Source organism: Solea solea, chromosome 11, assembly GCF_958295425.1.
Source record: "Solea solea chromosome 11, fSolSol10.1, whole genome shotgun sequence".
NCBI classification, from domain to species: Eukaryota; Metazoa; Chordata; class Actinopteri; order Pleuronectiformes; family Soleidae; genus Solea; species Solea solea.
The window spans coordinates 24,254,820-24,267,024 of record NC_081144.1 but is presented as its reverse complement, the minus strand read 5'-3'; the positions used below and the strand labels follow the sequence as shown (position 1 = coordinate 24,267,024).

Here is a 12,205-nt window from a genome sequence, read left to right as displayed (position 1 = left end):
TTGTTTGTTGCCTCTTTAGGACATTTTTTCTGTCGTGTGTGTTTGTGAGAGTGTGTGTGTGTGTGTGTTTGTGTGTGTATAAAAACACAAATGAAGACTATTTGTGTAGTAAAATATTTATTTGCTCACAGAGGCAGCGTCACACAAACACACGGAAAAATAAACTGAATTTTTGGCAGATTAGAACAAAATGAAGTATAATTAAAATCCTGAATTCATCGTCAGCTTCAAACAAACCTTCACCTCTGTAAAGTGCATGAAAATAAAAGTTAAACATTTAAAAACAAACATCTGTTTTTCTCTGATTCTGTTTGAGGAACAAGTCAAATTTATAAGAGAAAAATGTGGAAATGACATTAGAATTTCTTTAGTTTAAGTTCCTTTAAAGCATTAGCTCCGCCCACTTCCATTTCAGCTCCGCCCACTTCTCTCTCGTCATGTTTGTCTTGGCAGTGAAGAAGAAGAAAAACCATATGAAGCTTGAAAGAAGCAAAATCCGTCAGCTGCGAAGTTCGTGAACCGTCTTTGTTACGACGACTTCTTAAATCTACGAATCACAGCAGAGAAAAGACAGAATTCGAACCACTGTGTGAGATTTAATGACATCTAGTGGTGAAGTTGCACATCACAATACTTAAAACCCAAAAAAACACAAGAAAGAAAACAATATTTTGGTTAATAAGAAGTACGAAAAAATGGGTAATAATAACAAATAAAACGAGAGATAACTTTAAAACAAAGTAAAAGATATAAAGTATAGACAACGTGTATTTTACAAGAATAACTCCTCAAACTAAATGTTAAATACAAACGTATATTTAATTTTTCCAAAGAATAACTTATTAAAAATATTTCATAAGAAAAATATCTCCTGAGAACTTGATATTCTGTTTTTAATGACTCTGTCTTATTGTTTTATTTTCACCCATAATAATAATAATAATTTGTATTAATAATCATATTATTATTCATAATAATAATGATAATATTATAATAATGATAATTATAATAATGATACTAACAATAATAATGTAGATTTAAGGAAAATTCCATGATTCTGTGTCATGATGTTGGAGCTGCTGTGTGGGGCAGATTTGTCATGTGGTCTATGGAGACTCCTGGTGGTCATTGTGAGAACTGTTTCCAGGCTGTAGAAATGGTTGCAGTAATTTTAAAATTGTGAATTATTTTTGAGGTTTTTTTTTTAATATAAAAAGGTTTTTCAGATTTTATATTTATATATAATTCACAGAAAACTATGCAATGTATGTATGTATGGTAGTTAGGTAAAGAACGTAAACTTGGCGTAAACTTGTCGAAAACTTGGCTTAAACTTGATGTAAACTTGACGTACATTTGACGTAAACTTGACATAAACATGATGTAAACCTGATGTAAATTTAGTCCGCTGCAGTTTTTCTGATCGTCGACATGTTTTTTTTAAAACCTATGGAAATCACAAAAGTAAAGTAAATTCACACAAAGACGTTTTACCAAGAACGTGAATGAATGACTGAATGAATGAATGACTAATTGAATATATGGATGGATGAAGGTACATAGAATGGACAATATTTCTTCTCGTCCTTCACAGAACTCGGGATGCCGGATTTTTTTCTTGTTTCAAAAAAATCTCACCTTTTCACGTCCTTCACTTGTGAATGTTGACAGTTTTGGAGACGTCTCCGCCGCCATCTTGTCCTCTGTTCTCGAACATGCTCCTTTTACTGCTGATGTCCACATGTCTCAGGTCCTGCAGACAGGGACGGACAAAGATCAACATTCCATTATCTGATTATTATAAAAAGTTGATTATTTACTGCGACTATTTGTAATTTTAGCGCTGAAACAATTACTTGATTAATCGATTACTAAATGGTTTGGTTTTTAAAATGAATTAAATGAATGAATGAATGAATGAATTAAAACAAGTTTCTCTGATTTTTCAGCTTCTTAAATGTGAATATTTTCTGGTTTCTTTGCTCCATAAAACAAATTAATCATGAAAAACTGAATCATTTTTAGTTTGCGGACAAAAACAAGACATTTGAGAACGTCATTATTTCCACGTTGAACAAACACTGATCAACATTTTCTCACATTTTATCCAAACAACTCATCGATTATGAAAGTAATTGATGATTGCAGCTCCAGTGACAAATATGTGGAGCATCTATTACCACAAGGTGGCAGCAGCAGCAGCAGCCGCAAACATGTGGTTTGTGGACTTGAAAGTGATGACATTTACAAGGTTTCTTGAATGCATCTTGAAGCTTGAAGTGCTGTAAATGTGACACATTCTACGTGACAGTGTGATGTAAATACTGTATTAAATCCTCCCAGCATCAGATATAAAGTGACTTTACTGCAGTTGGACCGTGTGCAGGTCCGCTCTGGTTGCTCTTGTTGATCCAGCGGTTGATCCGGTCCGACATTCCTGATCTGAGGCTCCGGAAATCCTGTTACAAAAAATAAAATAAAAATACAAACAAAAACAAAGAGAGAGAGGTAAATTACACAAATGACTATTTCCTGTGAATCCTATAATAATTATTTTCACCTTTGTTTTCTACTTTATCAATTTCGTGTTATTTGTTTGATTTTCTTCACTTACTCTCATACTGATTTTCTTCAAAGTACCACTAGAGGGCTCTCACATACCACTGGTGGTGCACGTACCACACGTTGAGAACCACAGTTATAAACAGGCGTGTGTTCACCTGTCTGCTGCTGCTGCTGCTGCTGCTGCTCGGGTTCGTCTCTTTCTGCTCGTCCTTCTCAAAGATTCCTCTCTTCCTGGAAACTTCCTCCAGCAGGAACAACGTCCTCTGTGACACGTCTGCACATCGAGTGGTTTCTGATTTCTACAAACAAAAGAACACACTCGGTGAAATACAAATAAATAAACAAACAAACAAACAGGAAGCAGAAAGAGAGACAGTGACATAAATAAACACTGATTTACTGACCTGTGCAGCCTGAGCCAGTCTCTCCATTTTCTCCTGGATGGAGCGAGAGGAAATTCTCTGTCTGGAGCTGAACACACACACGCACACACACACACACGCACACACACACACACACACACGCACACACACACACGCACACACACAAAGAGAGAGAGGAATAATTATGTCATTCATTTACACAAAAAAGGGAAACAAAAATCTGCAAGAATAACCTCAAAAAACGGCAAGAAATTTTTAGGAAAAGTAAAAAAAGATCAAAAAATTCTATGTAATAAAACAAAAAACAAGCATAAACCAAAAGTGTAATTAGCTAATTAATAAGAATTTAATGAAATTTGACAAAATCCACTCACTTTCTGGTGAAAGACGATGTTTTTTCTTCATCTTCATTTTGGTCCTGGAACAAATTTTTTTTTTAAACATTTAAAACAAATTTCATTTAAATAAAAAAACAACAACACAAAATCATCTTTCACAAAATTCTTTATAATTTCTAACTGTATGTAGTAAATAAAAGCCTGACATTACTTTTATTATTATTGTTGGTTTTTACTTATCTATACTTGTAACTGTTAATTAACTCACACTTTATCATTTATAATTATATATTTGCATTTATATGAAGATTTTTTTACTTCAGAAAACTGTTTTTGTTAAAGAAAAAACAATTATAGACAATTATTATACATTTATATCTTATTTGAATGCTTTAAAACCAAATATTAATCAATAAATCATTCTCTGTTGTCTTTAGTTTATTTATTCATATATATATTATATATGAATAAAGCAGATGGAGGTAAATGACGTCTTACTGTGTTGGTTTCAAACTTCTTCGTGGCCACTCTCACACTCGCACTGAAACAACATGAAATAATCTGTGTTCAACAACGTTAAAAACCTGCTAAAAATGAATAAAATATAAAAGAAAAGTTACCTCCTGTGCAGCGGAGAAGTCTCTTCTTCTTTCTTCCTCATCATCTGTGAATAAAACAGAACCAAACAGACAGTGACGATGAAATCATAAGCAAATGAACCCGAGCTCATATTCAAACACACGCTGTAAAACCATTAAACACAGATTATATCAAATATGAAAAGATAATCCAGCGACAGTTACGTCTTTATTTCACTGTTTCATCAACATTTCCACTGTTTGTGAAAAGCTCACTCTCTCACACCAAAGTCCACAGAGAAAATGAATGAAAATGAATGAAAATGAATGAAAATGAATGCATTAAACAGACACCAGAGCTGCTGGTCTCCTGCTGCCCCTTGTGGTCAGTTTGTGTCACTGAATCTGAACTCATTATTTCAAACCCAGAAGTCACTAAAATCACAGATACTGATGAAGGCATTATTTGGCAGTTGGTCTGTTGGAGGATTTATAGAATGGCTCATTATTTGGCAGTCAGTTTGTTGCTGGATGTAGATAACAGCTCACAATTTGGCAGTCGGTTTGTTTGAGAATGTTTAGAGCAGCTCATTATTTTGCAGGCAGTCTGTAGATGGATTTTTAGAACAGCTCATTATTTGGCACTCAGTCTCTTGGTGAATATATAGAACAGCTCATTATTTGGCGTTGTGTGTGTTCATTATTGAGTGTGTGAGTGTGTTATTCACCCTGAACGACACAGTTCTGGAGCTCTGTCGTACCAGACCCGGTCTGCTTGTCTGTTCAGCGCCGCCGTTGGACACAGAGACGTTTCTGCCGGTCTGAGGACAAAGCAGAATAAATGTCATGACATGCTGAAGGAGGCGGAACCTAAACTCTTGGTCCAGGTCTCAAAGATCTGTTGTGTTTTTATGGCCTGGACTAAGGGTTCAGGTCTCGGTGATGAGCACAAAATTGTTCCTATTGTCAAATAAAGGATCCAATACTGAAATATATATATTTAAATTTGATTGCTCATGTCAGGACCCACTCTCTCATTTGAGGGTCCCAACCCTTAGTTTTAGAACCTCTGTCACTCATGTGTCTGCTTGTCAAAACTGTCAATATCAAACACTAGAGGGTGCTGTTGTGCTTTGACAAACAAAACCTGGACATGTTGTCAATGATGTCATCTGATGGTGTATGTGTGTGTGTGTGTGTGTGTGTGTATACTTGTATTTGTTGCCTCTTTAGGATCAGTAGTCCTCCTGGAGACCAAAACCTGGTCCTAATGAGGCAGAACCTGGTTAAGTTTAGGACCAAAATCTGAATAGTGTTTTTGTCATTAACTGGTCATGGTTAAGATCAGTGGCTTTGTCTGTCCAAATGAATGGAAGTCAATGTCTTAAATGTCCTTAAAAGGACAGCTGTGTGGACTTGAGTGTATGTGTGTACTTGTTACACCACCTCTTGTGTGTGTCCATTCTGAACTGGGCTCTGAGCTCCTCCAGGAGGTGGACTCTGACAGGGCAAGGAGCAGTGTTCCCGTGGCGACACGGGGATGGTCGGGGAGCGAGGGCTCATGGGAGTGGAGCGCCCGCTGATGGAGGGACTCTTGTCCAGGGAGATGGACACGGAGCTGAAAGAGACGGCAGTGAGTCCATGAATGAGGGTGAAGATGTGTTCAAGAGAGCAAACTAAGAATGACTGACTCAGCAGCGTCTCGTGTTTGCAGAGTAAACACTGTACTCTGTTCACATGGGTGCTGTAATGTAACATACACACCAGACCATAATAAGTCACCTGACGAGTTTGGAGCCAGTTGAGCAACCTCTCGTTCAGTGTTCACTCTTTTGGTGAATGTATAGAAAACATTGACAGACAGTATGTTGCTTCATTTAAAGAACAGCTCACTATTTGGCAGCCAGTATTTTGGTCGATGTCGATAACGGCTCATTATTTAGTAGTTTCCAATCAGTTTGTTGCTGGATTTATAGAAAAAATAATTATTTGGCAGTCAGTCCGTTGTTGAATATAGATAACAGCTCACTATTTGGCAGTCAGTTTGTTTGAGAATGTCGAGAATAGCTCATTATATGGCAGTCAGTCTGTCGATGAATGTATAGAACAGCTCACTATTTTGCAGGCAGTATTTTGGTGAATGTTGAGAACAGTTCACTATTTGGCAGTCAGTCTCTGGATATATAGAATAGCTCATTATTTGGCAGTCGGTCTGAATGTGGACATATTGAATAGCTCATTATTTAGCAGTCAATCTGTTTTTCTTTTGGCTTTTCCCTTTTGGGGCCACCACAGCAGACCATCTACCTCCATCTTGTCCTCACACTTGTGTCCTCCACCTGTCCCCTGCTCTCCCTGCACATCACAATGTCCTCTGTGAACAACATCGTCCACTCCTGCGTGACCTCATAAATGTCTTTTATAGCCTTATATTATTTACATGTTTCTATTCAACCTAATCTGTCAATCTGCACGTCCCCGGAACGTGTGTGTGTGTGTGTGTGTGTATGGAGATCATGCAAACTCCAACCCAGAAAGGTCAACCCAGGATCTAAACTGGTGACCTTCTCGCACAACAATGCTGGCCATCTATATTTTTATTTAAACGTTTGAACTATATTAGCTTGAAAGCTCAACCTGACAAACTTGCGAGCCGGTCTGGACACTGGGCTGGACACTGGGCTGGACACCGGGCTGGACACCGGGCTGGATGCTGGTCTGGGATCAGACTCTTTCCTCCGCGACTCACCATTTTCCTGCCGACAGGGAAACATGAAACAGTCAACAATGACAAAGAGAGTACACACTTTAGAGAAAGAGCCACACCTTTCCTTACATAACGCTGCACTGTTAAGTCCTGAGAGAGTAATAAAAGATAACGTTTGAATTATGAACTCAAACACACCTTTATCAAACTGTAACTCATGATTTGCGTGTCAACTTGTTTCACTGTTGGAGTTCCAGTAAAATGACAGGAACAGTGGCCTCATGTTTCACACGTCTCTGGCAGTTGTGCTAATATTATAGGTTTAGTAATAGCTTTCGAAATACCATAATATTTAAACATTTATCCTCTTGGTTTAACTGTTCAAATGTGTTTGTATGAAGCACTGACACAACGTATTTGTACCGCAAATCAAAAAAGCCGTTTTTCAACAGGAAACATAAGTTTGTAAAAGCGCTCGCTTTCTCACACCAAACCCCATAGAGAAAATCATCGATTTTACATCACAGCAACACAGGAGTCGTTGATCCACTGCTGCCTCCATCACCAAGTTCAAATCTTTTATTTTGTGTTTTCGATGTTTAAAATCCTTCATTCACACTAACCTCAGTGACACAAAGTGACCACACGGGGCAGCAGTGGACCAGCAGCTCCTGTGTCCCTGTGAGCTAAAATCACTGATTTTCTCTATGGGGTTTGGTGTGGGAGAGTTAAGCTTAAACTTAAGCAGAATAAAAGCTGTTTATGGCTAAAACCTTTTCATTCTGGTGTCTTAGCCTGGCCGCCGTGTTTTAAATATAATTCATTAAAAAAAATGAATTCCGATATGACTGTAAATAACTTGTAACATTCTAGAGAAATGTGCTCTTGTCACAAGTGTGATGTGATTTGGATCGTGATAGTTCTTTAGGAAGTGGATCCTCACAGAGAGAAGCTGTTGCTGTAAAATGTAGAAAATGATTAACACACAGGGTCGCAGTTCTAAGAGTGAACGGAGATAAACTCTTGTCACTGCTCTCACCTGTGAAGGTTACAACTTTAAATGTCTTTGTCTGTGAAGACGGTTTTAGCTTTTGGAAGTGTGGTTGTATGAGGTCCTGATACTCATATCCATATCCGTGTCATTTTCTTCTACTGTAAATCAGCCTTTTTCCAACAGGAAACGGAAGTTTGTAAAACCGCTCACTCTCTCATTCCAAAGTCCATCGATCAAATCAGTGACGTTGATCCTCTGCTGCCTCCTTCACTAACTTCAGATGTTTGAAATCTTTTGTTCAGATTCACCTCAGTGACACAAAGTGACCACACGAGGCAGCAGTAGACCAGCAGCTCCTGTGTCCCTGCGTCACAGGCTCACAGATTTGACCTATGGACTTTGGTGTGGGAGAGTGAGTGGTTTACAAAGTTACACTGACTTCAGTTTCCTGTTTGTTTTTCCCAAACCTGCAAATGAACTATCCACAAACAGACATTCACTTTTCTTTATATTGATATTGAAAGAATAGAAATACTACTAATAATAGAATACAGAAAATATTCATATTTAAGAACAACAGTTGAGTTATACAATCTAATAACCGATTAATGTTTGCAGCTATAAATATTTGAGCCTTTTTTTTTATCTTGCTCTCACTTTCACTCACTTTTCATTGATAGAAGAAAGTACATGATTTTATATTATTTTCTCTCTCTGTGTCCTCATCTTGCAGGCTACAGGATCCAGGTCCAGTTTTGAGGCTATAGTCTGGTTAGTCTGGTTGTTTGTGTTGTTTCTCTTCTCTCTATAATGTCGTACAGGTTTTTGCCTAACTATGTCCACAGACCTGAGATAATCTATGTTATAATAAAATAAAGGACAAATAGAAGAAATCGGTTTCTAACGTAAAGCTAACGTACGACTCCGTCTTACTTGTCTGTTTGTGACGTCAGTGACGGCGCTGCTGTTGCGAGAGGCAGAAGTTTTTTGTGGCGGTTGTTTGTGCGTGGTCTTCACAGATGGAAACACAGAGTCCTCCTCCTCCTCGCCCATATTCCTGGCCACACCCCCTACCCCTCCTCTTGCTCTTTCTTCTACCTTGACGACCTCCCCGTCACCCTCCTCCTCCTCCTCCTGCTTCTGTCGTCTCAGCGTCTCCACGTGTCTCAGCCTCCGCTTTTCATCCCGCACTCGTAGCATCTCCACGAAGTCCAGCTGCATCTGCTCATCACTGGAGATAAACACACACACACACACACACACGTGAACGACACAGATATGATGGATGTTATGTTATTTTTTTGGAGGGAGGTGAAAGAAGCCGTCAGTGCTGACAATGATCGGGTTTCTCTTCATGAAAGACGCCTCAGTTTCTTGTTCTCTTTGAACGCGGCCTCCGCTCCAGGGACTCAGCTGGTTGGGTTTTTGACGGCTCGTCAAACCTTTCTGTGGTATCATGTTTGAAAACAGATGATGATACGATCCCAGCGGGCAAACGTGTGATAATAAGAACTCTCCACCAAAACAGAAAAACCATCAAAGAAGCAGAGTTATTTCCCTGTGGCCTGGTTATGTACGAGACATTCGAGAACGTCCTCATTTCCATGTTTGAGAAACACTGACGGACATTTCTCAGCATTTTCTTACAATTTATGGACCAAATAAGTACTCAATTATAAAATAATCAATTATGAAAATGATCGTTAAAGTTGTAGCTCAATATAAAAAGTTTGAGGGGAAAATTCCACAACTTTCTTTGGGGACCGGAAAAACGCCTCTCCCGTCCCACCTGTGGGTCCCGACCCAGTGTTTGGGAACCACTGATATAAAATAAAGATAGATAAACAGTTTAAAGGTGACACTGACCTGCTGAGGCCCTGGGACGTCTCGGTCCCCGCGGGGCTCCCGCTGGTGCGCGTGTCCCCGCCACTCGTGATGCCCCCAGTGGCCGCGTCTGTTGTTGCATCTGGGTCAGCGGAGCTGCTGGAGCTCTTGCCCCTCCTCCGCCTCCTCTCCTCCCTCTCCACCTCCTCCTCGTCCTCCATCGTCCACTGTCGCGCCAGACTGAGGTGAAAACAGAAAATGAAAGCGGGGTTTTTGAGGATCTGAACGTGAACGACTGTGTGCGACCGTTACACAAAAACCTGCCGCACTAGTTTGTATCGCCTGCTCTTCTGTGACGCTTTGAATAAACTATTCAGTCTAGTGTAAAGTGAGATTAAAACTGAGATTATGTGTCTGTGGGAAGGAACTGGATTAAACCAGTACATTTAATATAGAATTATGTCATGAAAGCCAGATGAAATAGGTCACTGAGGACAAATGTGTGTGTGAATAATGTCAGAAAAGCAGCTTTATGTGAAACCAGCTCATTAAAAACAATGTTAACAAAGGTAAAAGTACTCAGCACAGCACAGCAGTTACTTATCTGTGTGGAAAATCAGGGTATCAGCGATGATCTCACCTGGACAAAGCAGACCAGTTCTTCCTGCTGATGGACATTTTCAATGAAAATAGAAATAGAATAATCAAAAAATATCAAGATATATATATAAATATAGAGGTTTTGGTTTGTTTTCTGCTCCCAGACTCAGGCTCAGCGAGTGACTTTGGCACAAAGAAGAAGAAGAAGAAGTCCACCTTTACCCTGGTGTGGGCGGAGTCACATGACCACACAGGTGAGAGAGAGAGGGAGAGAGAGAGAGAGAGAGAGGGAGACTCCTTGTATGGTGGCAGCTGTTATCACGACAGTTAAACTCTTTTGTTTACCGCAGCCGTGAAGTTTACAGTTCGTCTTTACTCTGATCTTTATGGTGACAACCTGACCCACATCCTGTTTTCAAAATAAAAGTATCAACACCAAGGTTGGTTTTTTTGGTGTTGTTTTGAAATAACAAACATAAAAAAGTGATTTTTGAAGTAGAAAAATGAAGCGATTGAACTTGTCAGTAAAATAATTAGAGTTGTTTTTGTGACAATAATACATTTGCAAAGAAAGCCCAACATATTTAATCTTCAAAAGATTGACTTTACTAATGTAAAATGTTGTTTTTGTTTTATGGAACAAAGAAACCAGAAAAAGATTCACATTTAAGAAACTGAAAAATCAGAGAAACTTCGTTTTAGTTTCACGTTTGATTTGCACCGTCGTCTATATTTTCCTCCTCATGTTGATTTTGTGTTATATGGATATATTTTTAACTTTTTAAAGTAACTGCATAACTGTAATAAACACTCTAATAAACACTCGAGTGACTAGAGTACATTTTACAGTACAGTCTTGATTGCTGTGAATTTATTGTAATTTATTTTGTAACGTTGATAAATTTATTTATTTAAGAAAATAGGACAAAACAAATTCAACCTACACTTGTTAATATGGTATGAGGAGATTTTTAATTGTTGTATTAGTTCTTTGTTTTATGGAGCAAAGAAACCAGAACATATTAAATTTTAAGAAGCTAAAACAATCTGAAAAATGGTTTTAAATATTTAAAATAAAATCACAAACTGGTTAATTAATAATCAGAATTGTTGATGATGAGTTTAGTAATCGATCAGTTTCACAGTTTGACCGTATACTGTATAATGTGATGTGAAACTTTTTCATCTTTGAACTTGAAAAAAGTTTAAATAAGAATCCTAAAGTAATTTACCGTAAACATGTGATGAAGTGTGCACTCACAAACACAGAAGCTCCACCTCAGTGTCTAACCTGTGAACTGTTGACAGTATATTACATTAATTCTGATGAAAATACAGTAAATAATCAATAAATCTCCTGCTGAAAATGAAGATTGATCAGTTTTGCTCAGTAATTGAGGTTCAGTGGACATGAAGCTGCTTGTGTTGCTGTATCAGTTGGAGTTTGACGCTCGGCTGCACTTGTGTGTCTTTATGGTGTTTGCTTTACTGTGGTGTGAGAGGCCACGCCCCCTCCTCGTCCTGTATTGAGGACTATGACCCACACACACACACACACACACACACACACATTAGAAACTGTTATGATTGTGCAAACATGAGGCTGATCTGCTCATGTGATCACCTGTGTCTTTATTTAGTTATGATGTTGATTTAATCTAATGACATTCTGTGATCGAGTGTTTGTGTCTGCAACGTTAGGACTGCGCCAGGACTCGTTGAAAAATCAGTTTGTTTTGATAAAGTTTTCAGTTTTTTCAGCTTCTTACATGTGAAAATATTCTGCTTTATTTTCTTCATAGAGCAAAGCAACTCAAATATTTTTGGTTTGTGGACAAAACAAGAAGTTTTTTAGGGGTTTGATTGATTTTATGGACCAAACAACTAATCAATTCATCAGAACAGATTAATTGATTATGACAATAATCTTAAATTGCAGCACTAACGTTGTCTGTACCAAAGAAAAAAGCCTTTGAATATTATTTTTGTTTTCAGAAAACTGATCAACGTTTCCGTGTATAATATCATAATAATATACTGTATATCACATATACTGTATATCACATAATATATATCATAATATACATAATATATAATATCGTATAGAAAATATTTGCGTGTTAATCGATTACTAAATGAATTGTCCACTATTTTGATAAAACATTTTGTGTGTTTTTCAGATTTTCATTCAAACTGAACCTTTGAGAAGTGATTAT

General features: G+C 38.0%; 1 protein-coding gene across 1 annotated transcript; it reads right to left on the bottom strand.

Annotated features, from left to right (window-relative positions):
* Nucleotides 1-91: 91 nt before the first annotated feature.
* On the bottom strand, nucleotides 92-10,248 carry lad1 (ladinin). Its single transcript, XM_058641847.1, has 14 exons — nucleotides 10,030-10,248; nucleotides 9,432-9,629; nucleotides 8,499-8,796; nucleotides 6,502-6,620; nucleotides 5,311-5,482; nucleotides 4,593-4,685; nucleotides 3,907-3,950; nucleotides 3,785-3,827; nucleotides 3,323-3,366; nucleotides 2,970-3,036; nucleotides 2,721-2,864; nucleotides 2,367-2,459; nucleotides 1,639-1,753; nucleotides 92-547 (listed from the first exon to the last, which is right to left on the bottom strand). Exons 1-13 carry the CDS (start codon nucleotides 10,065-10,067, stop codon nucleotides 1,652-1,654), a joined length of 1,455 nt encoding a protein of 484 aa, XP_058497830.1. The 5' UTR covers nucleotides 10,068-10,248; the 3' UTR covers nucleotides 92-547; nucleotides 1,639-1,651.
* Between the last annotated feature and the right edge of the window lie 1,957 nt (nucleotides 10,249-12,205).

Excerpts from the sequence above, each read along its gene's own strand:
- lad1 (XM_058641847.1), bottom strand. The coding sequence starts at position 10,067 with ATGTCCATCAGCAGGAAGAACTGGTCTGCTTTGTCCAG. Across the intron at positions 6,621-8,498 it reads CTGACGTCACAAACAGACAA|GAAAATGGTGAGTCGCGGAG; the intron begins GTAAGACGGAGT and ends CCCTGTCGGCAG. Across the intron at positions 5,483-6,501 it reads CCGGCTCGCAAGTTTGTCAG|CTCCGTGTCCATCTCCCTGG; the intron begins GTTGAGCTTTCA and ends CGTCTCTTTCAG.